The 27,263-nt window shown below is 36.7% G+C and overlaps 1 protein-coding gene across 1 annotated transcript in view; it reads left to right on the top strand.

Moving 5' to 3' along the window:
- The window catches only part of Rdl (Resistant to dieldrin), a 469,434-nt gene that overhangs the window by 148,336 nt on the left and 293,835 nt on the right, over positions 1-27,263 (top strand). Inside the window, exon 3 of the mRNA XM_089099501.1 lies at positions 13,903-14,129. Within this exon, the coding sequence (XP_088955627.1) occupies positions 13,903-14,129 (227 nt within the window). The remainder of the gene's footprint in view (positions 1-13,902; positions 14,130-27,263) is intronic.

The raw sequence follows: 27,263 nt of genomic DNA, 5'->3' as shown, positions 1-27,263 counted from the left end.
CTAATCTAACCTAAGTGATGCGTACGTGGGTAAATATTTAAATATGATGAAAATACGCTCCTAGAAATTTTTGAGTTTGGAGGCGGGGGATTTTAAAATCCTCTGGAAAAGTTGAGTTGGGGGGGGGGAATTTAAAGAGTGAGGGTTGAGGCGGGGGGCAACCCCACGCCTAAGAACTTATCTTTCTATAAAAGATGAGGTGAGGGGGGGGAATTTCAATAGCGAAGGGTGAGGTGAGCGGCAGCCCCACACCTAAGAACTTTTCTTTCTAGTCTTGTATATCAAAGTTAGAAAGCATAGTTTTCACGTCCCCTCCTGTGAATTGGGTGCTAGCCACTTTAATTACCAATCAGATGAGCCCTTTTCAAAGTTTCTGCGATGACTCCTTCTGTGAGTACTTAGATAATATAAAAATGATACATCCCGGATATTCTTAAAACCTAATTCCCCCCCCCCCTCGCGTCATTTAAGTTGTAATAGCTCTGATTTTGAGTTATATTTCCAAATATCTTTTTTGAATTTTTCTTCTTTTTTCTTTCTGATTGAACAAGAAGTGTGAAATCACAGAGTTGATCAATCTTTGATAGTTTTACAGAAATTCTAACTCCCATCGACGCTTTCCTATGTCCAAAACAAAATCGGGGCGTAACAATTAATTAATCTGCATTGAAGATGTCTCGTTTGACGCAAATAGACTATATGATGTAAGAAGTATTGTTTTGAATCATTTCTCCGTGAGTGATAAGAGACAAATCCAGTGAGTGGTAAGGGACATATAGTAAGGTAATTATTGTTATAAAATCATCAGTTTGCATGATTTCGTAAATAAATAACTGTTAGGTTAGTATATTTCAGGGTCTTGAAAGGTTTTAAAGTCAGCATAGACTGAAATATAGAACAAGATGGACAATAATGGAATGCTTTTCAAATGTATACCCTCCGGAGTTTGGTGTAAGTTAAGATAATATGTCTCTTCAGTTTGTTTTCCATCCAAAAATATGTAAAATAAGATTAACTATGTTCCATGATTATCATTCATACCTTAAAATTAGGGGGGTTACGGATTTGCAAAAAAAAAGGAATTGGCAGTGAAAAAAAAATCAAAAATTTAGCTCTGTATGTGTCTTTTCGATGTGTTTTCTAAATAAAATATACAGAATACAATGAAAATGTACCCCCCCCCTGAAAGTTGTTTGGTTGGGGAGGGGGATATTTTAAATTATTATTATATTTGCTTTTTTTTTGTGCACTTTTTGTCTCTTAAATGTGAATTCAGCCCTTCTGTGTTTGTGGTAGCTAGTATATCCATACAGAATTTGTTTTTTATTACAAATGCAAATATTCATAATGAATTAGTTTTATAGTTTCACATCAACGGTTAGCTTTACAAGAACGTTTCTGAAGGAAAAGACCACCGGTCCTACAAATTACATACTATACTCAAGTTTATTATGCTTGAAAAGTCTGCAGATTAGAAGGAATGTTTGCTGTTCGAATCGAAGCGGTAGTCGAATCGTGTTAAACTGATAAGTGAGGGTCTATTCAAACGTATATTTGTGGCATGATTTTAAAAAATGTTAAAACATAAAATTAAAAATAATTTATCATATGTAAGTAAGAACATAAACTGAAACTTCTCGCTCTTTGCAAATACTTTTGACTTATATTCCCAATCTAATCCGAACGACTCCTCACTCCTGGAAAGGCAAGATCGTTCATTTAGAATAAAACCTTGAAAATATGTTCCCCCAGAAATTTTTGAGTTTGGTTGGGGGGGGGGATTTTAAACGACGATTATCTTTGATTTTTTTTCTTTGGACAATTTTTAAATCTAAAATTTGCATTCTTTAATTTGTTCAATTTAGTGTTCAATTTCAAATTTATCAAAGGCTGAGTTTAATATGTTTCAAGTATGTATGCAAGGAATTGTTAAAATTAGAAATGATTATCAAGTTATCATGTTGTAACGGTAGTTGCAATGTAGTAAATAGCGAACAGTAGTTCATCTGCGTTTGAGTTCTTGGTTTTCACTAGTTATTAGCGAAGGGGTGTAATGTCATATTCTAGTTTCTTACGCTAAATATCTTCGCAATTGACCTTTAACCCCTATTTTCCAAGAGATGTTGACACAATGACGGCATTGTGACACTTTGGTGATGGTTAATCGATGTTCTCGTTGACGGCTTTTGGTTGATTATCATCATTTTCATTAATACAACTTAATGATTTTTTGTGTTCTCGCAAGAAAAATACCTTGCCTTTTAATATACTTAGCCGTAGTTAGTTGAAACTGTTCATAAATATTGTAATTTTTGTCTAAATGTGTGTGTGTATGTAAATTTTTGTGTGTATGTAATTTTGTGTGTCTGTGTTAGTTTTCATGTGTGTGTACGTTTTTGTGTAAGTTTTTTGTGTGTGTGTGTGTGAATTTTTGTGTGTGTGGGTAAGTTTTTGTGTGTGTGTGAGTTTTTGTTTGTGTGTGTGAGTTTTTATGTGTTTGTAAGTTTTTTTGCGTGGGTAAGTTTTTTTGAGCGTGTAAGTTTTTTTTTGTGTTAAAGTTTTTGTGTGTGTGTTCTTATTTTTGTGTTACCGAGAGAAAATTTGTTGACTTTAACATGATTATCAATAGTTATTTGAAACTGCGAATAAATATCGTAACTTTTAGTCTAATTGAGTGACTACTATAGGAACAATGGGCAATTTTTTTCTGTAAGCTAAATATCTTTGCAGTTTACCATTACCCCCCTTGTGTCAGAGGGGTGTTGACAAACTGACGGCATTTTGACACTGTGGTGATGGTTAATCGGCTTTCTAGTTGATGGTTTTCGGTTGATTATCATCATTTTCATTAATACCACTTAATGATTTTTTGTGTTCTACCAAGAAAAATACCTCGCCTCTTAAAATACTTAGCCGTAGTTAGTTGAAACTGTGCATAAATATCTTAATTTTTGTCTAATTGTGTGTGTGTGTTAATTTGTGTGTGTGTGTGTGTGTAAGTTTGTGTGTGTGTGTGTTTGTGTTTGCGTAATTGTGTGTTTGTGTGTTTTTGTGTGTTTGTTTGTTTTTGTTTTTGTGTTTGTTTTTTTTGTGTGTGTGTATTGGTGTTTTTGAGTTTATGTGTTTGTGTGTGTGTGTATTTTTTCTTGTGTGTGTGTATGATTGTGTGTGTTTGTAATTTTTTGCGTTTGTGTTTTTGTTTTTGTGTGTGTGTAAGTTTTTTTGTGTGTGTGTTTGTTTTTGTTTGTTTTTTATTTTTGTGTGTGTGTAAGTTTTTTTGTGTGGGTGTAACTTTGTGTGTGTTTGTGTATGTTTATGTGTGCATGTTTAAGTTTTTGTGTGTGGGTGTAAGTTTTTGTGTGAGTGTGTAAGTTTTTGTGTGTGTGTGTTCTGATTTTTGTGTTCTCGCAAGAAAATGGCTCGCCTTTAACATACTTAACCGTAGTTAGTTGAAACTGTGCATAAATATCATACTTTTTAGTCTAATTGCGTGGCTACTAAAGGAACAATGAGCAATTTTTTTCTGTAGGCTAATCTTCGCAGTTGACCATTACCCCCCTATTTTCCGAGGGGTGTTGACACATTGACGGCATTGTGACACTTTGGTGATGGTTAATCGGTGTTCTCGTTGACGGTTTTCGGTTGATTATCATCATTTTTATTAATACCACTTAATGATTTTTTGTGATCTCGCAAGAAAAATACCTCGCTTTTTAAGATACTTAGCCGTAGTTAGTTGAAACTGTGCATAAATATCGTAATTTTTGTCTAATTGTTTGTGTGTGTGTAAGTTTTTGTTTTTGTTTAATTTTTTGTGTTGGTGTGTTTGTCTTTAAGTGTGTTTTTGTTTAAGTTTTTGTGTGTGTGTAAGTTTTTGTTTTTGTGTGTTTTTTTTTCTGTGTGTGTTTGTGTGTGTGTAAGTTTTTGTGTGTGTGTGTGTATGTTTTTGTGTGTGTGTAAATGTTTATGTGCGTTTTTAAGAGTTTGTGTGTGTGTAAGTTTTTGTGTGCGTGTATGAGTGGTTTTGTGTTTGTTTAGGTGAATGTTTTTGTGTGTGTGTATGTTTTTTTGTGTGTATGTGTATGTTTTTGTGTGTGGGTGTAAGTTTTTGTGTGTGTGTGTGTGTAAGTTTTTTTGTGTGTGTAAGTTTTTTTGTGTGTAAGTTTTTGTGTGCGTGTGTGAGTTTTGTGTGTGTGTGTGTGTAATTTTTTGTGTGCGTGTGTTAGTTTTTGTGTGTGTGTGTAAGTTTTTGTGTGTGTATGTAAGTTTGTTTGTGTGTGTGGAAGTTTTTTTTTGTGTGTGTGTTTTTTGTGTTTGTGTGTGTGTGTAAGTTTTTTGTGTTTGGGTGTAATTTTGTGTGTGTGTGTGTAATTTTTTTGTGTGTGTAAGTTTTTTGTCTGTGTAAGTTTTTGTGTGTGTAAATTTGTATGTGTGTGTGTGCAAGTTCTTTTTTCGTGTGTTAGTTTTTGTGTGTGTTATGTTTTGTGTGTGTGTTATTTTTTTTGTTTACGTTTTTTTTGTGTGTGTGTATGTTTTTGTGTGAGTGTGTAATTTTTTGTGTGCGTGTATGTTTTTGTGTGTGTGTGTAAGTTTTTGTGTGTGTGTGTGTGTGTGTGTGTAATTTTGTGTGTGTGTGTGTGTGTGTGTGTGTGTGTGTAAGTTTGTGTGTGTGTGTGTGTGTGTGTTTAAGCTGTTGTGTGTGCCCATTTTGAAGTTGGAAAATATTTATATTATTTGGAAAAATAGAAATGATCAATAACTAATTTCTTTTTCATTGAAAAAATTCAGAATAGAAGTTGAACTTTTCTTCACTTCGTTGAGAAAATTAAAAATTGAAGTAGAACTTTTTATCTTCTGGGAAAATATTCACAAGTATGCTATACCTTTTTCTATCTACTACGAAAAAATTTAGAATAGAACTTTAAATTTCTTTATGTCTTTGGTGAACTTAAAACTGAAGTGGAAGATTTTTTTTCTCTTGAGAAATTACAATTGTAGTGTGTTCTTTGGGAAAATTCAGAAGAGAACTTTAACTTTTCTATCTTCCGTGAAACATTAGGAACATTACTTAAATTTTTTTCATCTCTTTGAGAAAAATTTTATCCGAATTGAAAATTTTTTATATTATTTGGAAAAATAGAATTGATTAATAACTAATTTCTTTTTCATTGAGAAAACTCAGAAGAGAACTTTAACTTTTCTTAACTTCATTGATAAAATTCAAAATTGAAATAGAACTGCTTATCTTCCGAGAAAATATTCGCAACTATGATATAGCCTTTTCTTCTACTAAGGAAAAATTTAGAATTTTTAAAATTGGTTTAAAAAGGTTATTAAGAAAAGAACTTGTACTGAAAAGATATAATAAAGCCTTTTGGAAAGTATTGCTTGATGTTTGGGTGTGCAAAAGAGTCGTAAAGTAAAGTTGTGGGGAAATAAGTACTTCAACATGTAAAATGGGTTTAGCAAGGACCTTAAGAAAAAAACTTGTTCTGAAATGCCTTTGAAAAGTATTGCATGTTATTGGGTAATTCAAAAAGCCTTATAGTAAAGTTGTGGGGGAAAAGATAACTACTTCAAGTTGTAAAATTGGTTTATGAAGGACATTAAGAAAAAAACTTGTTCTGAAAAAAGATAATAAAGCCCTTTGAAATGTGGAGACCCTTCTGTGTCTCAAATGCAAAAAAAAAGTATTAACAAAATGGGGATGGAGCTCTTTGGGGACCCGGGGAGGGCGTTTGGGACTCTGGAGGGCCCTTGAGGGCTGGGTGGTCCTTTGGGAGCCTGGGAAACCTTTGGGGACTGGGGTAGAGGACCTCATGACACTTTTCAAATGGAACTTGTTTATTATAACGACCACAGAATTTCACCCTCAAATCCTCTTCTAAAATCTCTTCAAAAATCATCTTTTAAAATGTCTCTAACTGATTCGCCGAAATAATTCCCTAAAATAATAATTTGTTCTGAAAAAATATAATAAATCCTCAAAAATGTATTAAAATGGTGGCTCAGGAGCCTTGGGGGTACGGGGGGCCCTTTGGGAATCTGGAGTACCTTTGAGGACGGGTGGATTCCTTCGGGTTTGGGGGGCGGGGATCAGAACCCTTTGGGGTTGTGGTAGGGGACCTCACAACACTGTTCAAATGGAACTTGTGTATTATAACGACCACAGAGTTTCACCCTCAAATCCTCTTCTAAACTCATCTTTTAAATCATCTTTTAAAATGTCTCTAACTGTTTCGCCGAAATAATTCCCTAACCTTTCTAAAACGGTTTCCCCCAAATAACCCCTAAACCTAAATTCGGCGTGTTCCTTTTGTTTTTGGCATCTCTGCGCTGAGGCATTTCAAATTAATAAGAACCCTGATTCCCGCGCTAAAACAATTCATCGCTAAGATGTTTCTTTGAGAATTGTTTCCATGGCGTTTGGTTATTAATATCTTTTGGAGTTCGACCAAAAGAGTTGTTTCCGAGGCAAAGACATTAATGACTTGGATCTATTCCTGTAGAATCGTTTCTAGGCGAAAATTTTTAAAGTCTGACAGATGATGTCATTGGTTGATTGATCTGTCAAGAAAGGGGAATTAATTTTTTGTTTCTAAGGGGAATTATTGATTCACGATAGGGGAATTGAGGTCGGCAGCACAGGTGTTCCAAATTTCTGAAAACTCATAACATTCGCTGAGAGCAACAACATGAAGGAAGTGTCATTGACCTGCTCCCATTAGACTCAATAATCCATTAAAGTGAGAAAGTTCCTGTTTTTCCATTCTCATTGACAACAAACAGACATAAATGTGAGAAAGTTCCTGTTTTTTCATTCTCACTGACAAAAACCATAAAAACATCCATAAATGTGACAAAATTCCTGTTTTTCAAATTCTCACTGACAAAAACCATAAAACATTCATGAAAAACATCAAATAAATCGATCAACACACATAACCATCCATGAAAACATCCATAAATGTGACAAAATTCCTGTTTTTTCATTCTCACTGACAACAAATAGACATAAATTATGTAAAAAAAGTTGTAGGTGGCAGCAGGGGTGCGTGATCGGAGTTATAGGGTCATCTCTACTGTTTCTTCACACATCCAGTTATTAATATAATTCAGAAACTAATTCCTCAAATATTCCTTCTTGCTAAACTTATAAAACTAAAGTAAATCTACTCTTATAAAACTAAAGTGAATCAATTATCAAAATTTACTTGGATTTAATTCATCCATTTAAAGGAATTTCTAAGCAAATCCGTAACCCTTTGGTATTTCCTCCTCTTTATTATCCTGGGACTAGCACTTCTTAAGAATCCAATCTGAGATCATTACAAGAAGAAAGACAATGGGCTATTCTAGGATCCTGTTGAGTTGAAAAGGAATTCTAGGGAAGGAAATAATATAATCAACAGAAACTAATTAGGCAGAAATACTGAAAATTTTAGTACGATTTTGTGTGAAATTAATCAGTGTGTTATGTATAATTTCTGGCATTCGAAATGAGCTTGGAAAATATGCAAGTAATGAAGTTTTAGACGAAACGGTGTTCCCATAGGAGATAGATAGATAGATACTTCATTTTGTAATTAAGGCAAATACAGGTATTATACAGAAAAAAAAGAGAGACAAGAAAAAATATGAGAAAAAAGAGAAAAAACTTCTTAGCCGAATCGTTCAAAAAAAGTTCAAACTCCTTTTATTGCATGGAGGGTGATCCAACTTTATTAGGGTCGTTCTAAATGACGGATTCAAAAGTGCATTATAAGCTCCTGTGAGACTTATACCATGCGTAAAATATCAACAGTCAAATTAAATGTCACAATGTCTTTGCCCTTATCGAAACGATAAGGGCAAATATACGCCATATCTTGCGAGTAGCTTGGACAATTAAGTTGAAACTTTCAGGGAGTTTTGAGGATCGATAGGGCAAGGTGGTTTTGAACTCTGACTGTAAGGGATAAGGTAAATGTAAATTAAAAGACGCTATGGGGATCTAAGTTTTCAAATTATTGTTCCCCGTAATATCTCAGGAATGGATCGAGGGATAGATTTGGAACTTTCATTTAGTTTAAGGAGAAGAAAGGGGGACTAAGGACCTTCAAATTTGCGTTGAATTTTGTGTTCTCAAATTTGAAATGTTTCGTCTTCGGTTAACCTATGTATTTCTGCATTATAAGCTGTCATGGGACTTAGAATATACTCTCGGTTAAGTAACTTGGTAAATCAAAAGACTCGATGTGTTAAAAAGTCATTTATAAAGAGTGCAGTCCCATAGAATCGCAAACGTGATTCCAAATAGTCAGAGTCACAAGTAGTTGGAGTCGCTGTCCCAAGCAGTCGGAGTCGAAATTAGTCGCAGTCGTAAATACTCCCAGTCGCTGTTAATCGCAGTTGCAAGAAGTCACAATCGCAGTCACAATCTGTAGCAAGCAATAGTAGCTGCAAAAGAAGTAACAGCTGCAAGAAGTCGTAGTCCCGAGTAGTTGCAGTTGCAGTCAGAAGTAGTAATAGTCGTAGTAGTAGTAGTAGCAGCAGCAGCATCAGCAGTAGTAGTAGTAGTAGTAGTAGTAGTAGCTGTAGTAGTAGCAGATGGAAGTAGCCCTGAAGACTTTAATTTAGAGCCCACAGCCGCTCCTGAGATATTGCAAACACACCACGTTAACAACCTGTCTGCATATAGTGTGTTTTGATTTAGTTCAACATCCAGCCCAACATCCCCTTAAATTTCCTACTTGAGGCTTCTAGCTATTCCAGAGATATTACAGATAGCCCCTTTGTTAACGCTATTTAGTTAAGAATTCCTCTGAATATACCCTGAACGTTTCAACTAAATATTCTCAGCCGTTCTTGAGATATCGCAATTACACCTCCATGAAATCTTTGACGCAGATTGTGTCTTCTGATTTAGTTCTAAATTCCAATTCCCAAAAGCAGCCTCAGAAATTTTTACTTTAATGTTCATAGCCTAAGCAGTAATCGTAGTAGAAATAGGGGTAGATGTAGTAGTAGTAATAGTAATAGCAGCAGTAGTGTTAACAGTAGTGACGTCCACATATTGCCTTTTATTCCACTGAATATACCCTCCGTCATGCCCTGAAAGTTCTAATTCAATACATTCAGCCGTTCCTGAGATACGCCTTTTGATAACCTGCATACACATAGTGTGTTTTGGTTCAGATTGGCGTTCCCCTCAATAGTCCCTGAAAGCTTCGCCAAAATACCCTTAGCCTTTTTGGAGACCAAAGATTACACATGCGCCCCGTTTCCTAATAGCAAATACTATGATATTGGTGATTACCTCCTAAGGATTAGAAATGGACAAATTTAATGACTTACAGCCTTTTTCCCAGGGGCTGTGTTGGGTCATTATATCCCCAGAGGCATAGTTATTGGACCTGTCAAATATGCCGAACAAAATGGCAATCTCAATTTTTTTATCAGATGCCTTTGGGAGTAAAAGAAACATGGAGGGCTCCTTGCTTTCAAGTTACTTTTAACTCTTAAAAAGGACGCACAAACTTTTAATTTCTAGTCAAATGAACCCCTCCGAAGTTTCTACAACAGCTCCTTCCATACGAAATTCCTTGGTGAAAAAAGAAGATACATAAGGCCCACTTTGCTCTTTACTTAGGCAGCCCTAATGCATTCTAATGAAACATACGTTCATACAACGACTTGCATAATTTACGTCCCTTGCCCTAGAGCTGTTGGGCTGCATGCTATCTCGGAGACATATTTGTTTTACCTTTCATTTACTGTGACAAAAAATCTCAAAATTTTGATCGTAATGTCTATGGGGTTTACTTGGGGGTGAGTAAATAAAAATGAGGTTGAAGGGGGACTGGTTGCCCTTCAGTCCCTTCTCACTTTTAACAGGAACACTAAAGTTTTTAATTTCCAGTCAAATTATTCCTCTCTGAAGTTTTTAGATCTCTCCTTCGATACAGTGCGCTGTAAAAACACAAAAACACCCCCAACAAAATAAAACAACAACAAACAAAAAAAAAAAAAACTGAAGCCATATAGCTGTTTATTAGGGCAAAACTATTGCACTACTGTGATATTATATTTGAACAGTAGTAATTAAATTATTTATGTCGCATTTACAAATGTTACAACAGTATTATTCAGGTGTAAATAAAGGATAAAATACCAAAACAAACAAATAATACACGTCAAATTTGAAAAAAATAGAAATGAATGCACATATTATAAAAACCATATATAACATGGGATATAAGAAAAGGAAAACACTTCTGATAAGCACCAACACTTCTTAAACACGGGTGCAATTAAGAAGAAAATCAACAATACTTTTTCTATGCTTTGGGAGTACAACTGCAATAATAATTCTGATATGTTTGATGAACAGACTGTGCTATGAAAATTTACTTCTTATTTTTCTTCTTTTTAAATTTGCGATCAGTGGGAGCTTCCCCAAAGCATTGGAAAAAAATGTTAGGACAGGAAAATCCTTACAAGTCTCATCACGTTTTGAAAAGAGGACGGCTCTTTATTACCCAAAGCTTTATAGAGAGCTTAAAGCGTTGGCATAGGATTTCCTGCGGAAAAATGTGTATGCTTTCCTGAATTGAAAGTAGAAAAAAATTTATTAGTGAGATAAATAAAGTTAAAGATTTGAGCATTAGAACAAGTATCAGTATTTCTTTAACTTCTTCTTATCTAGCATTCTACATGACTGGGATCTAGAATAAAAGAGAAAGCAAAGATGTTTTCTTAATTTTCTTTTTATCTGACCTTTTATGTTCCAAGGAATATATTTTATTAGTCTAGACGATACTCTACTGCTACTTTTTTTTTCTTACCTATGGGCGGAAAGTTTCATTTCATTACAGTTTACATGTTGACATAGAAACATCATGTTTATATCCTTTTTATCCAAATCTTTCTCTAGTAAAAACTAATTAAAATAACTCGCAACTTAATAGTTTACAGTTCATGCAAACTCCCACACGCAATAACTGCACAAAATAAAATATATAATTTCCAAATTCATTGAATTAAAATATTTAAGTTTTGTGTTTTGTTCTCAAATTTCTAGCAAAGTGATAGGACTCAATGCATTTAAAGTAGACCTTAGATCAGCTGGTTATGTACTACGGCGTTCAGACGCTGGACCCTGCCAATGAATCAAGAATGAAGCTCCAGCTGACGAAGCGTTAGCTTTGAATCATGTCTGAAAACTGATCTTAACAATTGCTGCGTTCGTTCTCGCCGTTCTACCAAAATCCAATCCTCGGCTTTACTAATAAGCCGTTCGTTTGTAAAACCTCGGTTTTACTTTGCGCTTTTAAGCCGTTCTTTGTAATGCCGTTGTTAGTTATCGGTTTGTCGTTCTTTAGAATAATGAATTGAGCATCATACTCTGATTCACTACTTTAGTTTCACTTTTGGTTGCTAAGTTTTAAAACCGAAAACCATGCAAGAACCAATCCCCAGCCCATGCATTGATTTGTTTAACTTTGTACATTTCGTTGATTCTAATCATAACTCTGATACTTGTCTTTTTGCATCCAAAAGCATTCTTTCCATTTTTGTTGGGGTTGAAATTCGATCCGGCAGATTGGAATTCTGTGTGTAGTTGAAATTCTGTATGGCTAACGCTTATGAGGTGTTTTTCTTTTTAAAACAGTGTTTTTAGAACAGCGAAATAAAACGTGACAAAAGAGTAAAACTGAGGATATCTTAGTAGACCTAAGAACGACGGATGGCGAAAACGAACGCAGCTTGGATTTTTTGTCTGAAGTGATCGGATCTATAAAAATCGGCAGAATTTCGAAAATAAGGTCTCGTTAGAAAGGAAGTAGAAAAATTTAACCCATCCCTGAGGTTACTCACGCATATATTACCTGTGTGTGTAATTTTCAACTTTTTCGGGTTGTTTCGAACTTTTCAAAATTCAAGATAAAGCGAAACATAAAGTCGATTTGAAAATCTAAGATCATTGGCTTATAAGAAATTATACTTTCGAAAAAATTAAATAAAAAACGTATTTTTTTTTTCAAAGGAAAGTGATGAGCAACATTAAAACTTCTTTAAGAGCGATTCCTGAAACACAAGAGCCATGTAATTAGAATCAGAACCTTTTTAAAGGTACTAAAAACTTTAGTGTAAAAAGCAAGGTGTCCATGAGGGGCCATCCCCTTTCACATACTTTTAAAAACAGGTTTTTCAACAGAGAGTAGAGAGTGGCATTAAAACTTAAACCGAAGCGACATTAAAACAAAACAGAAATAATTCGGCTTATTATACTGTTTTGAAATATATAAGATTCATTAAATTTTGTGTTACCCATCAAAAGCAAAAAGTCATATAATTTTAATGAGAATCACACCATCAGATTCACTGTATCAAAGAACCCTACTGTAGAGGTTTCAGACTCCTATCTGTAAAAATGTGGAATTTTGCATTTTTTGCCAGAAGAAAGATGATGGATGCGTGTTTTTTTTTTTTTTTTTTTTTTTTTTTTTTTTTTCCAGGGGTGATCTTATCAACCCAGTCATCCTAGAATATACTGAGAGGGTTCTTTCGAACGGAAATTAGAAGTTCTAGTGCCTTTTTAAATGAACAAAAAGATTGGAGGGGAGCTAGGGCCCCTCCCACCCCTTTTTACTTAAAATATTTCGATCAAAATTTTGAAATAGCCATTTTGTTCAACATAGTTGAAAGGCCGAATAACTATGTCAATGGAGATAACACGACCCTCACAGCTCTTGGGGAAGGTACTCAGGTTATAAATTTTGCCCATTGTCTGCGTGTAGTAATTGTTATTGGGTAGTTTACATACATTTTTCGGTTGGGGGAAGGGGATTTTTCTAAGGGGGTATCCCCCAGGGGGAGAATTTTACTTTGGGAGGAAGTTTCCAGTGGGTCGATTTTTCAGGGGAAGTTTTAAACTGGAGGAATTTGCCAGAACTTCTATACAAAATTGCTACTTTCTTTCTGTTGAAAAAACTCGTGTTTTTTTTATTTAATCTTGGTTAAGAGGGGAGTTGAACTTTACATCAACAAATTTAATTCACATTAACTGATGAAAAAGAAAAGAAAATGTAGGCGGATCTTCGGTTCGCTTCTGTTTTAGGCCAGATTTCAAAAATTCATTTATACCAGCCTAAGAAAACCCGCATTTTGTAGAAAAACATCCTTAGACAGGTACACCATCTTTTATTTGGTGACATCAGCACATTGTCGGGAAAATATAGATAGACACACATGAATGGGTGTTTCAAAGTTGTTAAGGCTATTAAAGAAGAAACTAACATAAATAAAGAAAAAACTTTCTATTTACTCGCCTCTTAACTCTTTAAAATAAGATTACTCATTGTCACTATACATTGCGGAGGGAAGGGGTGGGGCAAGGGTAGTAGCCAATCCCCCCGCCTAGATTTTGAAAAATATGTTTTTAGATTCATTAAAAAGAAATCAAATAACATACTCCCCCCTACATTTTTGTAAATTCGTACCACTAGAGAGATTGATTTAAGGATCCCCAAGAGCAACTCATCATTACTACTATAAAGCGAATCTCTCCTTCAATTCACAAGTTTATTGCACCTCAAAATGAAATATCCCAACCTATCCATTCTCCCTCCCCCGAAAAATACTTTGCGCTTCATAAAATCGTGCTCTATTTGTAAAATTGAAATTTCTCAACTTTATTTCTAGTGATAGATAATGACATGCATCTGCTGTCCCAATTCCCATGCGCTGAACTTGTAACTTTAATTCAAAATAGTTTTCTTCGCCAAATCTCTCTTTATACTTGCATAAAAAATACGCAAGTCAGGTGCTTGTATAAACAGCCCAGGGCTGGATCTCCTGGCCTTCTTGCCTAGTTTTTAAATCCCTAGCTTAACTCCACTGTTAATTACTCAATTTTAGGATTTCACAATGGACTTCTACTTTCGGCAGTATTGGAGAGATATGAGACTTAAATTTGATGCAGATCCATCAGTAAATATGATTAGTGTCAGTACAGAATATCTTAGGCATATTTGGGTTCCAGATACCTTTTTTGCCAATGAGAAAACATCTTATTTCCATTTAGCAACCACATCAAACGAATTTCTTAGAATTGGGAAAAATGGTGGCATTCAAAGAAGTATAAGGTAAGAGTTGTTTTTAATAAGATTTGAATTAGGACACCATAATATGGGATACGTCATCTTATGTACCATTTTAGCTGCAGAACAATTTTTTCCTGGATTATACTTATGGCTTTATTGCAAATGTTAGAAAATGGTCTAAGAAAAAAAAAGGAAAAGTGAACTACCGTATTGTTGGGCAATAAAAATTTAGTAACACACAAAGATAACACAAGATAAAGTGGAAGGGACTAAAAGGCAGGTTATTCCAGAATAAGCACAGTTCAATTGAAACGCACAAGCTTATTTGGACGATTTGGCGACAAACAAATTGGAAATATTGAAATAAATGTTTAGAAATAAAAGAATTAGCAAGACAAGAAAGCATCGCCCGTCTAAAAATTTTCCTAAAAAAAGACAACAGAGATATTGGAAGATGGTTAACTGTATCATTTCGTGGCCCATGCTTATACAATATGATAACTCGAGCGTGCTTGAGAGTATTAAATAATAAAAAACAAGTTTTTTAAACTGAAAGTAAGGACCGACATTAAAACTTATATGAAAGGGGCTGTCCCCTCCTCAACGCCTCGCTCTTTACGCTAAAGTTTTTTATTGCTTTAAAAAATAAAGTTGTGAAACAGAGTCAAACTTTAGCATAAAGAGCGAGGCGTTGAGGAGGGGACAGCCGCTTTCATATACGGAATAATTTCTGTTCGTTTTAAGTTTTAATGTCGCTCCTTACTTTCAGTTTAAAAATCTTGTTTTTTTATATTTAATTTCTGATAGTTTTTTAGTGAATGCAGCTTTTATTTTGGCTCACCGTCATTGAATAAGTAAACAAAATTTGCATAAAAATTTTACTCTTCTTTTGCTAAATGGCTGTCTCTAAATTCGGTTCTGACGTAATTTACAAATTACTTACGTAACGAACTTCTATATTCGTATATTTTTCTTCTGGCAAAAAATACAAAGTTGCAGATTTTTGCAGATATGAGCTTGTAACCTATGTAACAGGGTTGTCTGATACGCTGAACCTGACGGTGTGATTTTCATCAAAATTCTTTCACTTGTAGGGGATATTTCCCCCTCTTTAAAAAATCAGGTAAATTTTCTCAGGCTCGTAGTCTTTGATGAGTAATACTAAACTTAATCAAATTTATATATTTAGAATCAGCATTATAGGCTATGCCCATTCTTTTGATACATTTATTGACATCGAAATTCCGTTTTTAAAAGTTTCGATTACTATTGAGCCGTATCGCTTGTTTTTTCTTATTGTTTTTTTTTATTACGTATATTTTATTACGTATATGAGGGGGTTCTCGCCTTAGTCAATACCACGCTCTTTACTTTAAAAGTTAAAATTGTTTTTTAATTCACAAACCCCTGAATCACAAACGCCATTTAATTAGAATAGATAGCTCTTTTGAAAGTAATAAAAAAAACTGTTGCGTAAAGAGCGGGGTATTGACTTGGGTGCGAACCCCCTCATATATGTAATAGTTTCTGTTCGTTTTAAGTGTTAATGTTGCTCCTTACTTTCAGTTGAAAAAACTTGTTTTTTTTTATTTAATTTCTGATGTTTTTTTAAATAATTCTGGAAAATCCGGTGCTCCCTTCATAGAAATGTCCCTTACCCCAAAGAAACATCCTCCACGTAAATATTTTCCCGAGTAACCCCCTCCTGCACCCCCCCCCCCCACCAGAAAAAAATTCTTCCTGAAAATGTTTGTATACTTCCAAATAACCAATACAATATGTAAGCAATGGGCAAAGTTCATAACTTGTAGCCCTTCCCCTGGGAACTGTGGGTGATTATGTCATCCTAAAAGACATATTTATTAGATCTTCGACTATGCTGAACAAAATGGCTATCTCAAAATTTTAATTGGGTGACTTTGAGAAAAAAATGAGCGTGGGAGGGGGCCTAGTTGCCCTCCATTTTTTTGGTCGCTTAAAAAGGGCACTAGAACTTTTAATTTCCGTTCCAATGAGCCCTCTTACAATATTCTACGACCTCTGGGTCAATACGATTACCCCTGGGGAAAAAAAAACAAACAAATAAACACGCATCCGTGATCTTTCTTCTGGCAAAAAACGGAAAATTCCACATTTTTGTAGATAGAAGCTTGAAACCTCTACAGTAGGGTTCTCTGATACGCTGAATATGATGGTGTTGATTTTCATTAAGGTTCTATAGCTTTTAGCGAGTCCTTCCCCCTTTTTTCAAAAATCAGCCAAATTTTCCCAGGCTCGTAACTTTTGATAGGTAAGATGAAACTTGATGAAACTTATATATTTGAAATCTGAATTAAAATCTGATTCTTTTGATGTATCTATTGGTATCAAAATTCCGTTTTTTAGAGTTTCGGTTAACATTGAGCCGGGTCGCTCCTTACTTACAGTTTGTTACCACGAACTGTTTGATTTGGGAAAATACCCTGCTGGTACGAGAATTTAGTATGTTTCGTTAAGGGAGAAATAATAGAAGGAACTACGAACCCGCGATATTTATAACCATGATCCAGACATGAAAGAACTAACGGAGATGGAAAGGAAGGACTGAGGACAGAGTTTATAACCTGACAAGTTTTCACCAATTTTATCGAAATATGAAAAATAATTATTATAATACAAAGACTTGACCTTTTGGCACACAGAACTATAGATATTCCTGTAGATTCCGAATCACTAAAGAATAACCTTTGACAATGTGTTAAGCCGTAAAAAAGTTACAGGAAACGCTGTAGAAACAAATTAAAAAGCTTGTGACACTTTAGAAGTGAAGTAAGATTTATTTTGCGAAGAACAATTAGTAAGATTTATTTTGCGAATAAGGCTTCAGGTGTTGATAGTGTAATAAATGAGTTTGTGAAATTTGATGATTGTGAAATTAGAGATAAATTGCTGAAGGCTATGAACATGATTTGAAAAATGGGAAGTACCTTGTGAATTTAGGAATACGTCAATTAAACCCTTTATAAGAAAGGTAATAAAAGCGAGTGTGTAATTATAGAGACATTAGTTTTGTTTCTGTAGGAAGCAAATTACTTAGTATAATCTTAATTTTTAGACTTACCCATGCTGTAGATCCGTATGGTCTCGTATGGTCAGAGAATGCTTTGACCAAAATTTTACTCTTAGATCAATAAATGAGAAGTGTCTGAATTATGAGACCCCTTTAGTGCTAAGTTTTATAGATTTAGAACAAGCATAGAATAAAGCCAATAGAAGAGCTTTGGTGAAGGCCCTTTCCTTCCAGGGCAAATAAAAAAAACAAAAAAACGTTAAAGCGATTAGTGCTATACACGGAAACAATATTTCTGCTGTTGAGTGTTGGTGAAATGAATAGATTTTTTTAGGTTTTGACAGTTCAGGTGCAATAACTGGCTCGAAAATAAATGTTAAAAAGACTAATTCACTGGGACTAAATGAAGGTAAAGAGATGATGTTGGGGACCGGGAAGATTGATCAAGTGGGTACCTTCACTTACTTAGGTGGTATATTTGGGGTTGCAGTGAAGATGTAAAAAGTAGAATAACAACGGCCAGGGTGTTTTTTATAGTTGAAAAAAGCTTGGACGACCTGACAGATAAGTCGTTTAACCAAGATTAAAATTCTGCAAGCTAAAGCGATGACCAAGTTTAGTCTGAAGCGTCTTCACTTCAAAAATTCAGTGAAAAGATGGATAAAAAAAAATTAGTTGATCAAAATAAATCTCTTTATAAAAGCCTAGGGTAAACAAGTCACTTCAAGATAAACTGTTTATAATTATAAAGAAAGTAACTGAGCAAGGTAATTGGAACCATCAAGGATTTTCACTAGTTAATAATAGGTCTAATTCCAAAAAAATCTCGTTCGGATGGTAGAAAAATAGCGCTGCATAAGCTTGACTTCATTGTTTGTTCTTTTCAATGTATTTTGTTCTTTTTACCAGGTGACTTTGCACGGAAGGAGCAGTCTTTGACACTTTGAAGGGAACTCATTCAATAGAAAACTGAAAGTTCTACTGCTATTTTTTAAAATCTACGGTGATTAGAGGCTAACCAGCCATTCCTACGTCTTTTTTTTCTACCTGCCACCCCCCTCACACCAAAATCGTCGGAGAATTTATAGGTAGCCAATTTTTTTTAAGTATTTGAAAGTATTTGAATGTATTTTGACAATTTAAGCCTTTTCTTGATGTCATGACGTCCAAATGAACCTTAAATTAGAAGCCTTTGTAATTTTTTTTTTATGGGACCTTCAACTTTTGCCTTGGATTGTCTTTTGTCATTACGAAAGAAATCGCCGAGCCAATGTTTCTTCCAATTGTTCAGGTGGTGGGACAAAAACATCTTTTTCTTCCGACGATGTATCTAGTCCAGGTTTTTGATTTTACAAGCTATGGAAGGCATTGACGACCACCTTTGTTTCTTTTAATTGTTCGGGTGGTGACATAAAAACTTCTTCTTTTGCCTTAGCTTGTCTTCTGTCATTATGAAATACATATTGCCGACCCTCTGTTTCTTTTAATTGTTCAGATGGTGGGACAAAAACTTTTTTTCTTCCAACGATTTATTTACTCGATGTTTTTGATTTTCAAAAGTATAACCTTATCCATCTCAAAATCCAAAACCCAATCATCATCGCTATCTTTTTTCAATTTGTTTGGTTCGTTACATCTCGGCTTATCTTTTGTCACTATGAAATACATATCGCCAAACCTTTGTTTATTTAACAAATTTATGGTAGGCGCTGCTGACCTTATCAATGTAAAAATATCAAACCCAATCATCATCGCTATCATTTTCAGTTTTGACATGTTTTGATTCTCGCTGTCCAGGTTGATCTTCATTGACGCGCTGCTCTTCATTTTCATTCTTGACTCCCTCATATGTTCGATGTCGTATGTCTTCTAACCGCGTGTGTCTTTTCTCTTTATTTATATTTTTAACCCACTCTTATTGGCGTTTTCACATAACATAATACCCTCAGTCGTTCTTGGGATACTGCTGAGATACCTTATTAGGAATTAGTATTAACACAGTGCATTTTGATTTAATCTTAAGGCAACATTTAGTTTTTAAACATAATGGGCAAATGGGAGGGTGGGCGTGGTAGGGTGGCAGTGGGAGGGTGGGAGGGGAATGAGTTGCCCTCCAATCACTTTCGACTATTAAAAGTGCATCAGCACTCTCTATTTTCAATCGAGTGAGCCCTTTTCGAAGTTCTCACGACAACTCCTTCGATACGAAGTGCCCTTGTCTACACAACAACGGCAACAAAAAATAATACATTATACCCACATCGATCTTTGCTATAAGAATTTCAAGCCTTCCAATCACTTTCGGCTATTAAAAAGAGCACTAGGCCTTTCGATTTCCAATAGAATGAGCTCTTTTTGAAACGACAACGCTTTCTATAAACACCTTATATGCCCCCGAGGCATAAATTCCAACCTTTACCCTAAGGTCTTTTAGGGTGGTTGCCATCCTCTAAGAACTAATTTCCAGAACATTCAACTACGCTAAACAAAATGGCTATCTCAAAACTTTGATTGGATATGTTTGGGGAAATGGTGGGCGTGAGATGGGCGGTAGTCGCTCTAAAATCACTTTCAACTATTAAAAATGGGCCTAGCCCTTTCAATTTCCAATCAAATGAGCTCTTTTGAAGTTTTTACGACAAAACTTTCAATAAAAATCTTATATGCCCCCAGGATATAACTTACAACCCTTGTCCTGAGTGCTGCGAGGGGGGGGGGTGTCATTCTCAAAGACCTAATTTCCATCACTTCTATTACGTTGAAAAAAATGGCTATCTGAAAACTTTGATTGGATGTATTTGGAGGAATGGTGGGCGGGAGAGGGGGGTTAGTTACCCTCAAATTACTTCAAGTATCAAAAAGGGCACTAGTCCTCTCAATTTCCAATTGAATAAGCCCCTTTTGAAGTTTTACGATAAATATATCTAAAAAAACCTTATATGTCCCCAGGGAAGAACTTACAAACTTTGCCCTTGGGGCTCTGGGGATTTGTCATCCTTAAATACATAATTTTCAGAACTTTCAACTACGTTGAACAAAATTGCTATCTCTAAACTTTGATTGAATGTTTTTGGGAAAATGGTGGACGTAAGAGGGCGGTTAATTACTCTCCAATCACTTTTGACTATTGAAAAGGGCAATTTCAATATCCAATCAAATGAGCCATTTTTGAAATTTCTACAACAACTTTCTATATAAACTTTATATGCCCCCAGGGAAAAACTTATAGGGCTCTATAGGGGCTATTATCCTAAAAGACCTAATTTCTAGAACTTTCAACTACGTTGAACAAAATGGATATCTCAAAATTTTGATTGGATGAGTTTGGGAAAATAGTGGGCGTGAGAGGGGCGTTAGTCACTCTCCAATCACTTTCAATTATTAAAAAAAGGCACCAGCCTTTTCAACTTCCAATTGAATGAGCCCTTTTGAAGTTTCTGCGACAATGGTTTCAATAAAAACCTTATATACCCCCAGGGCATAACTTAAAACCCTTGCCCTGAGGGTTGTGGGGGAGGGGTTTTCCTCCATAAGGACCTAATTTCCAAAACTTTCAACTACGTTGAATAAACTGGCTATCTAAAGATTTTGATTGGATGTGTTTGGGGAAAAGGTGGGCGTGAGAGGGTGGTTAAGCCACCCTCAAATCGATCAAATCACTTTCGACTATTAAATAGGGAACTAGCCCTTTGAATTTCCAATCGAATGAGTCCTTTTTGAAGTTTCTACGACAGCGCGTTCTATAAAAACCTTACATGCCCCCAGGTTATAACGTAAAACCCATGCTCCGAGTGTTGTGGGGGAGTGTCCTCCTGAAAAACATATTTTCTATCTTGAAATCAACTACGCTGAACAAAATGGCCTTTTTCAAGTTTCTACGACAAAGATTTGAATAAAAACCTTATATGCCCCCAGGGCATAACTTATAACCCTTGCCCTGAAGACTGTGGGGGGAATGTCCTGCTCAAAGGTATAATTTCCTGAAATTTGAACTGCGTGGAACAAAATGGCTATCTCAAAATTTTTATTGGATGTGTTTGCGGAATTGGTGGGCGTAGAAGGGGTTTTAGTTGCTTTCCAGTCACTTTCGACTTTTAAAAAGGTCACTAGCCATTTCACTTTCCAATCGAATGCGCCCTTTTTGAAGTTTCTGCGACAACGTGTTCTATAAGAACCTTATATACCGCCTGGGCATAATTTTCAACCCTTGCCCTGAGGGCTGTGAGGGGGGGGGGGGGTTGTCATCTTCAAAGACCTAATTTCCAGAACTTAAAAACTACGTTGAATAAAATGGCTATCTCGAAGTTTTGATTAGATGTGTTTGGGGAAAAGGTGGTTGTGAGAGGGGGTTAGTTGTCCTCCAATCACTTTTGACTATTGAAAAAGGGTACTAGCCCTTTGAATTTCTAATCAAACTAGCCTTTCTTGAAGTTTCTACGACAACACCTTCTATAAACAAAACTTATATACCCCCAGGGCATAACTTACAACCCTTGCTCTGAGGGCTGTGGGGAACTGTCCTCCTCAAAAACATAATTTCTATTCGGAAATCAAGTACGCTGAACAAAATGGCTATCTCAAAATTTTGATTGGATGTGTTTCGGGAAAGGTGGGCGTAGAAGGGGTGTTAGTCACCTTCCAATGACTTTCGACTATTATAAAGGGCACAAGCCACTCCAATTTCCAATTGAATGAGGCCTTTTGAAGTTTCTACAACAACTTCTTCGATACAAAGTGCTCTGCTCTAAAGGAAAAAATTAATAAATAATACATTGTGCCAATATCGTTCTTATAAGCCCCCAGGGCATAACTTAAAGCCTTTGCCTTGAGAGTTGTGGGGGAGTGTCCTCCTCAAAAACATAATTTCTATCTTGATATCAACTACGCTGAACAATTTGGATATCTCAAAATTTTGATTGGATGTGTTTTGGGAAATGATTGGCGTGCGAGGGCTAGTTACCTTCCAATCACTTTCGACTATTAAAAAGAGCACTAGCCACTCCAATTTCCAATCGAATGAGCCCCTTTCGAAGTTTCTACGACAACTCCTTCGATACTAAGTACCCTGGTATGGAAAAAAATGAAATAAAAATACATTGTGCCAACATCGTTCTTTACTTAGGCAGCGCGATCGCGCTTCCTATGACTTTTACAACAACTTTCTATATAAACCTTATATGCCCCCAGGGCATAAATTACAACCCTTGCACCGAGGACTCTGAGGAGGTTATCATCCTAAAAGACCTAATTTCCAGAACTTTCAACTACGTTGAAAAAAATGGATATCTCAAAATTTTGATTGTATGTGTTTGGGGAAATGGTGGGCGTGAGAGGGGTGTTAGTCACTATTCAATCACTTTCAAAAATTAAAAAGGCACTAGCCCTTTCAATTTCCAATTGAATGACCCCTTTTGAAGTTTCTGCGACAACGCTTTCAATAAAAACCTCATATGCCCCCTGGGCATAACTTACAACCCTTGTCCTGAGAGCTGTGGGGTGTTGTCATCATTAAAGACCTAATTTCCAAAACTTTCAACTACGTTCAATAAAATGGCAATCTTAAAATTTTGATTGGATGTGTTTGGGGAAAAAGTGGGCGTGAGAGGGGGGTTAGTTGCCCTCAAATCACTTTCTACAATTAAAAAGAGCACTAGCCCTTTGAATTTCAAATCGAATGAACCTTTTTCCAAGTTTCTACGACAAAGAATTCAATAAAAACCTTATATGCCTCCAGGGCATAACTGATAACCCTTGCCCTAAAGACTGTGGGGGGAGTGTCCTGCTCAAAGGTTTAGTTTCCTGAATTTTGAACGTCGTGGGACAAATTGGCTATCTCTGTCTTTATTGAATATGTTTGGAGAAATGGTGGGCGTGGAAGGGGTGTTAGTTGCCTTCCAATCACTTTCGACTATTAAAAAGGGCAGTAGCCATTTTAATTTCCATTTGAATGAGCCCTTTTTGAAGTTTTTACAACAACGCGTTCTATAAAAACCTTATATGCCCCCAGGTTATAACTTAAAACCCTTGCTCCGAGGGTTGTGGGGGAGTGTCCTCTACAAAAACATATTTTCTATCTTGAAATCGACTACGCTGAACAAAATGGCTATCTCAAAGTTTTGGTTGGATGTGTTTGGGGGGAAGGATGGGCCAGGGGGGGGGGCTAGTTGCCCTCCAATCTTTTTTGGCTATTAAAAAGGGCACTAGCCCTTTAAATTTCCAATCGAATGAGCCTTTTTTGAAGTTTCTACGACAACGCCTTCTATAAAAGCCTTATATGCCCCCAGGGCCTAACTTATGAAGGCTCTGGCGGAGTCTCCTCCTCAAAAACATAATTTCTATGTGGAAATCAACTACGCTGAACCAAATGGCTATCACTAAATTTTGATTGGATGTGTTTCGGGAAAAGTTGGGCGTGGAAGGGGTGTTATTTGCCTTCCAATTACTTTCGACTATTAAAAAGGGCACAAGCCACTCCAATTTCCAATTGAATGAGTCCCTTTCGAAGTTTCTACGATATTTTTTTCGATACGAAGTGCCCTGATCTAAAGGAAAAAAAATAATAAATGATACATTGTGCCAACATCGTTCTTCTATGCCCTCAAGACATAACTTAAAACCATTGCCCCAAGGTTTTTGGCGTAGTGTCCTCCTCAAAAACATATTTTCTATATGAAAATCAACTAAGCTGAACAAAATGGCCATCTCAGAATTTTGATTAGATGTGTTTGGGGGAATGACTGGTGTGTGGGGGGGGTTGGGCTTGTTGCCCTCCAATCACTTTCCCTAAAAAGGGCACTAGCCACTCCAATTTCAAATCGAATGAGCCCTTTTCGAAGTTTTTACGACAACTCCTTCGATACGAAGTGCCCGGGTATGGATAAAAAAAAACAAAAAAAAATAATAATACATTTTGCCCAAATCCTTCTTTACTTAGGCAGCACTATCGCGCTACACATGATTCAAATTTTGTTAAATTCGATACGTCTTGGTTGATACATTTTGGATTTGATTGTCAATCATTTTAAAAACCTCATCTGGCACTAGCTTCCCTTTTCAATTGAGTATACCATTTTGAGAGGAATATTTGTTTATGTTCCAATTCTGGAGGGGAAACGTGCAGAAATTCAGTATTTCTTGAGTAGAACTCTATCTAATGGTTTTTTCCCTGTCAAGCATCATCAAACAGTTCGTGGTAACGAACTGTAAGTAAGGAGCGACCCGGCTCAATGGTAACCGAAACTCTAAAAAACGGAATTTTGATACCAATAGATACATCAAAAGAATCAAATTTTAATTCTGATTTTAAAAATATAAGTTTCATCAAGTTTAATTATACATATCAAAAGTTAAGCGCCTGAGAAAATTTGGCTGATTTTTGAAAAAAGGGGGAAAGACCCCCTAAAAGTTATAGAACCTTAATGAAAATCACACCATCATATTCAACGTATCAGAGAACCCTACTGTAGAGGTTTCAAACTCCTATCTACAAAAATGTGGAATTTTCCATTTTTTGCCAGAAGAAAGATCACGGATGCGTGTTTATTTGTTGTTTTTTTGTTTTTTTTTTGTTTTTTTTACCCAGGGGTGATCGTATCAACCCAGTGGTCCGAGAATATCTTAGGAGGGCTCATTGGAACGGAAATTAAAAGTTCTAGTGCCCTTTTTAAGTGACCAAAAAAATGGAGGGCAACTAGGCCACCTCCCAAGCTCATTTTTTTCCCAAAGTCATCTGATCAAAATTTTTAGATAGCCATTATGTTCAGCATGGTCGAAAATATTATAACTATGTCTTTTAGGATGACTTAATCCCTCGGAGCCCCCAGGAGGAGGACTGAAAGCTATGAACTTTACCCAATGTTAACATATAGCATTGTTTATTGGGATCCGGCTCAATGGTAACCGAAACTCTAGAAAACGGTATGTTGATACAAATAGATGCATCAAAAGAATTGGATTTTAATGTTGATTTCAAATATATAAGTTTTATCAAGTTTAATTGTACTCATCAAAAGTTACGCGCCTGAGAAAATTTGGCTGATTTTCAAAAAAAGGGGGAAAGACCCCCTAAAAGTTATAGAACCTGAATGAACATCACACCATCATATTCTGCGTATCAGAGAACCCTACTGTAGAGGTTTCAAGCTAATATCTACAAAAATGTGGAATTTTGTATTTTTAGCCAGAAGAAAGATCACGGGTGCGTGTTTATTTAATTTTTTTTTGCCCCAGGGGTTATCGTATTGACCCAGTGGTCCTAGAATATCGTAGGAGGGCTCATTGGAATAGAAAATAAAAGTTCTAGTGCCCTTTTTAATTGACAAAAAAATGGAGGGCAACTCGGCCACCTCCGACACTCATTGTTTTCGCAAAGTCACCTGATGAAAATTTTTAGATAAGCATTTTGTTCAGAACGTTCGAAAATATCATAATTATATCTTTTAGGATGACTTAATCCGCCCAAAGTTCCCGGGAGGAGGGCTGAAAGTTATGAACTTTACCCAATGTTAGCATATAGTATTGGTTATTGGGAAGTATACAGTACAAGTAGTAGTGGGGGTGCTACTCCCAGCGGGAGTCCATATATGGGCATAGAACCACGTGGTTTATGGACTTTGTCAGTGAGAATTTGAAAAACAGGAATTTTGTCACATTTATGGATGGTTTTATGGATTTTGTCAGTGAGAATTTGAAAAACAGGAAGTTTGTCACATTTTTTATGTTTTTATGGACTTTGTCAGTGAGAATTTGAAAAAAATGGATGTTTTATTGTTTTTGTCAGTGAGAATTTGAAAAACAGGAATTTTGTCACATTTATGGATGGTTTTATGGTTTTTGTCAGTGAGAATGAAAAAACAGGAACTTTCTCACTTTCATGGATGTCAACAGCAATTTATGTATATTTTATGGTTTTTGTCAGTGAGAATGGAAAAACAGTATTTTTCTCTCTTTGCTGTCAGTCATTAATCAAATTGTTTCCGGGCAAAGTTTAGTAATGTCTGACAGGTACTGCTCCAGGAATAGATCCAAGTCATTAATGTCTTTGCCTCGGGAACAACTCTTTTGGTCGAACTCCAAAAGATATTAATAACCAAAGGCCATGGAAACAATTAGGCAAGAAACATCTTAGCGATGAATTGTTTTAGCGCGCGAGAAGGTTTCCTATTAATTTGAAATGCGTTAGCACAGAGATGTCAATAACGAAGGAAAACGCTGAATTTATGTTTAGGGATAATTTGGGCGAAACTGTTCTAGACAGGTTATGGAACTATTTTGGCGAAACAGATAGAGACATTTTAAAAGAAGATTTTTGAAGAGATTTTAGAAGAGAATTTGAGTGTGGTCGTTATAATACACAAGTTTCATTTGAACAGTGTTGTGAGGTCCTCTAACCCAACCCCAAAGGGTTCCAATCCTCCTACCCCAACCCCGAAGGAAGCCCCCGGGGCGCCCCGCCCCCCCCCAAGCTCCCTAAGGGACACCGGCGCCCCCCACGGCCCACCCAGACCCCCAACGGTCCCCCCGGACCCTCAACGGCCCTCCCTGTGCCCCAACGGTCCTCCTTCGGGCCCTAAAGTCCCAACGAGCTCCCAAAGGACCTAAAGGGTCCCAAAGGCCCTCTACCGGTCCCCAAATGTCCCCCAGGCATCCAAAGACCCTCCCTGTGCCCCAAGGGCCCTCCCTTTGCTTCCACGGGCCTCTCCTGGTCCTCAACGGCCCCCCAGCTCCCCAACGGGCCCCCGGCGCCCCCAAAGGCCCACCCAGAACCCCAAAGGCCATCCCCAGGCCCCAAATGTCCCCCAGACCCCCAACTGTCCCCTCGGACCCCCAAAGGCCCTCCCTGTGCCCCAAAGGCCCTCCCCGGCCCCCAAAGGTCTCCCGGGCTCCCAAAGGACCAACGGGGTCCCAAAGACCCTCCCCTGGTCCCCAACTGACCCTCCGGCACCCAACGGCCCACCAGGTGCCCCAACCGCCGACCCTATAACCCCACAGGCCTCCTTCATGCCTCACAGTCCCAGAGAGGGCCCACTGGCCCACCCTGGGCCCCAAGGCCCTCCCCCCGGCCCCACCTGTCCCCCCGGCACCCCACGATCCACCCGGTGCCCCCCAGGGCCGCCACTGGTCCTCAC

Source organism: Artemia sp. Qi Xiang Cuo, chromosome 2 (genome assembly GCF_049724085.1).
Source record: "Artemia sp. Qi Xiang Cuo chromosome 2, ASM4972408v1, whole genome shotgun sequence".
NCBI lineage: Eukaryota > Metazoa > Arthropoda > Branchiopoda > Anostraca > Artemiidae > Artemia > Artemia sp. Qi Xiang Cuo.
Note: the sequence above shows the minus strand (reverse complement) of the source record. Positions and strands in the feature narration are given on the sequence as shown.